General features: G+C 48.7%; 1 protein-coding gene across 1 annotated transcript; it reads right to left on the bottom strand.

Moving 5' to 3' along the window:
• Window positions 1-279: 279 nt before the first annotated feature.
• Window positions 280-1,746, bottom strand: AURANDRAFT_68187 (hypothetical protein; the record flags this gene model as incomplete). Its single annotated transcript, XM_009043814.1, has 5 exons — window positions 280-292; window positions 508-1,272; window positions 1,311-1,516; window positions 1,621-1,624; window positions 1,703-1,746. The coding sequence occupies 5 exons, from the start codon at window positions 1,744-1,746 to the stop codon at window positions 280-282; spliced, it is 1,032 nt and encodes a 343-aa protein (XP_009042062.1).
• Window positions 1,747-1,994: the final 248 nt, after the last annotated feature.

Here is a 1,994-nt window from a genome sequence, read left to right as displayed (position 1 = left end):
TCTATCATTTTGGGTCTTTGCTCAATTGGTGTCTTTGCTACGTCTGCTAGCTTGCTCGTATCAATTCGAATGTCTTCCTTAGTGACAGTGTATAGGGCTAAGAAGATCTCTGTAGCCTGTGGAATCGCAGCTGCACCATCCTCAGTATTCTCAATGACTTGATTTGTCAAGAGAGTAAGGTAGTCCACTAGTTGTTCATGAACATCGTAGTTAGTTGCATAATGAGCTTCTGGATTCTTCACCAAACTATAAGAGTCATACTTGACTGTATGGTACTGATCATGTGTCATGCCTAACATATTGGCACGCTGGTAGTCCTCTACGAGATTCCGCTGTATTCTTGCCTCGCGTAGAAGTTTCTCGTCGCAAAGAGAGGATTTATCTGGCACTATCGGAGGTTCTGCTGAGTCTGACTGATAATAGCAAGCGTAAGCTTCACCTGCCATCCTGGGCATATCTTCTTCTCCCCCGGAGCTAAGCTTGCTCCAGTTAGCTCCGCGAGAGTACTGCAGAGCATAGAGCTCAGGGTCCAAGAAGCGCAGAATGCCATACCAAACATCGTTTCGGTAGTCCTCGTGAGTACCGCCGTAAGCGAAATACTCCGGCAGGGTCTTGCCGCGTCGATACGCTTTATAGCGAGTGTGAGCACGCACATGATGAGTTGCGCCAGGCATGACGTAAACCTCAGCATTCGCCTCGAGTAACTCGCCAATAGAAGGAATCACAAGCAGAGACTCGTCCCAACGAGAGTCCGCCCTGCTGATGTCAGTGCCGAAGCTGAAACGTTGAACCGGCGAACGCCGGCGCTTACGCAGGTGCCACGGGAGTGGCCGGCACTCAAGCGGTATATCCTTGTGCGCCTGCTCATATGTGTCGTCTTGATCGTAGTCGCCATCGGCCCCATATCGCATGGGTTCTTCAGGGACGGGTGGGTGGGTTTCATTCTTTTCTTTCTGCTGACCATGTTCCATGTCATTCTTTTCTTTCTGCTGACCATGTTCCATGTCAGCCTCTCCCCCGGAGTCCTCCTCTTCTGGAGAGAAAGCCGCTTCATTCGGGTTGTCCTTTGTATCCGGATAGTCACTTGGGTCCGGAACATATGACTTCCTAGGCACGTCATGTGCCTTGGCTATTTTGTTTCTTTGCCGATCTATCTGCATGGGATCCGGGTCCTTATTTAGGTCCATGTCGATATCGGACAGGGTTTGCTGGAATTCGTTTGAGGTGCGATGAATTGTCCTCTGAGTCCAGCCAGGTAGCACTGAACGGTTGCTGTGTCGACAAAGTTGACATGAGAGTCGCCTTTCAACTCTTCTTCCTCGTCTTCTTCGTCTTCGCCAGCAGGTGTGTTGTAGAATCTGTCATTCATGACGGCCAGTGCTGCCGCAGTAGCTTCAGGACTCATCTTAGCGTGTTTAGCCACATCCAAAACATCTAAAAGTGCACAGATGAGATTATCTTGCTTGTCTTGGCGAGTAGGTTTGTCTGGATCTTCCCTAGCTAGTTCAGGTGGTTGCTGATAAGTAGATAAAGCTTGAGCAAGTTCTTTGTCAACCTCCGCAACAGCATTCCAGTCTTGACGAGACTTTGCGTCCTGTAACTTTTCGTGAAGCCTTTTACCTTCCTGCCAGGGTTTTACCATGGCTCGTTTTCCAGAGCTAAGGTCAGGGGTCCTACTTGCCTTTTCATTATAATATGGGACAACACGCGCGTTGCCTGGCGATCTTCTGTTCCATTTATGAGCATCGTCAAGATTATCCTTGGCTCTCGAGAGTTTATCTTTTATTCGCTTTCTGACTTCTTCGATGCGGTCATCATAACGGTTGTAGTAACCTTTCTCTCTTTGAGGGGGTCTACCTCCGCCACGCTGACGCTGATGGAGAGCAAAAGCAGAGTAATCAGCCAGAAGATCTTCCTTGGAATCGAAATCACCATAATCGTCGAGATCATCCAAAATATCGGATAAAATGCCATGGTCATTTTGATCATCCGCG

This window comes from Aureococcus anophagefferens, assembly GCF_000186865.1.
Source record: "Aureococcus anophagefferens unplaced genomic scaffold AURANscaffold_71, whole genome shotgun sequence".
NCBI classification, from domain to species: Eukaryota; class Pelagophyceae; order Pelagomonadales; family Pelagomonadaceae; genus Aureococcus; species Aureococcus anophagefferens.
The sequence above is the reverse complement of the archived record's forward strand: the minus strand, read 5'-3'. Positions and strand labels throughout refer to the sequence as shown.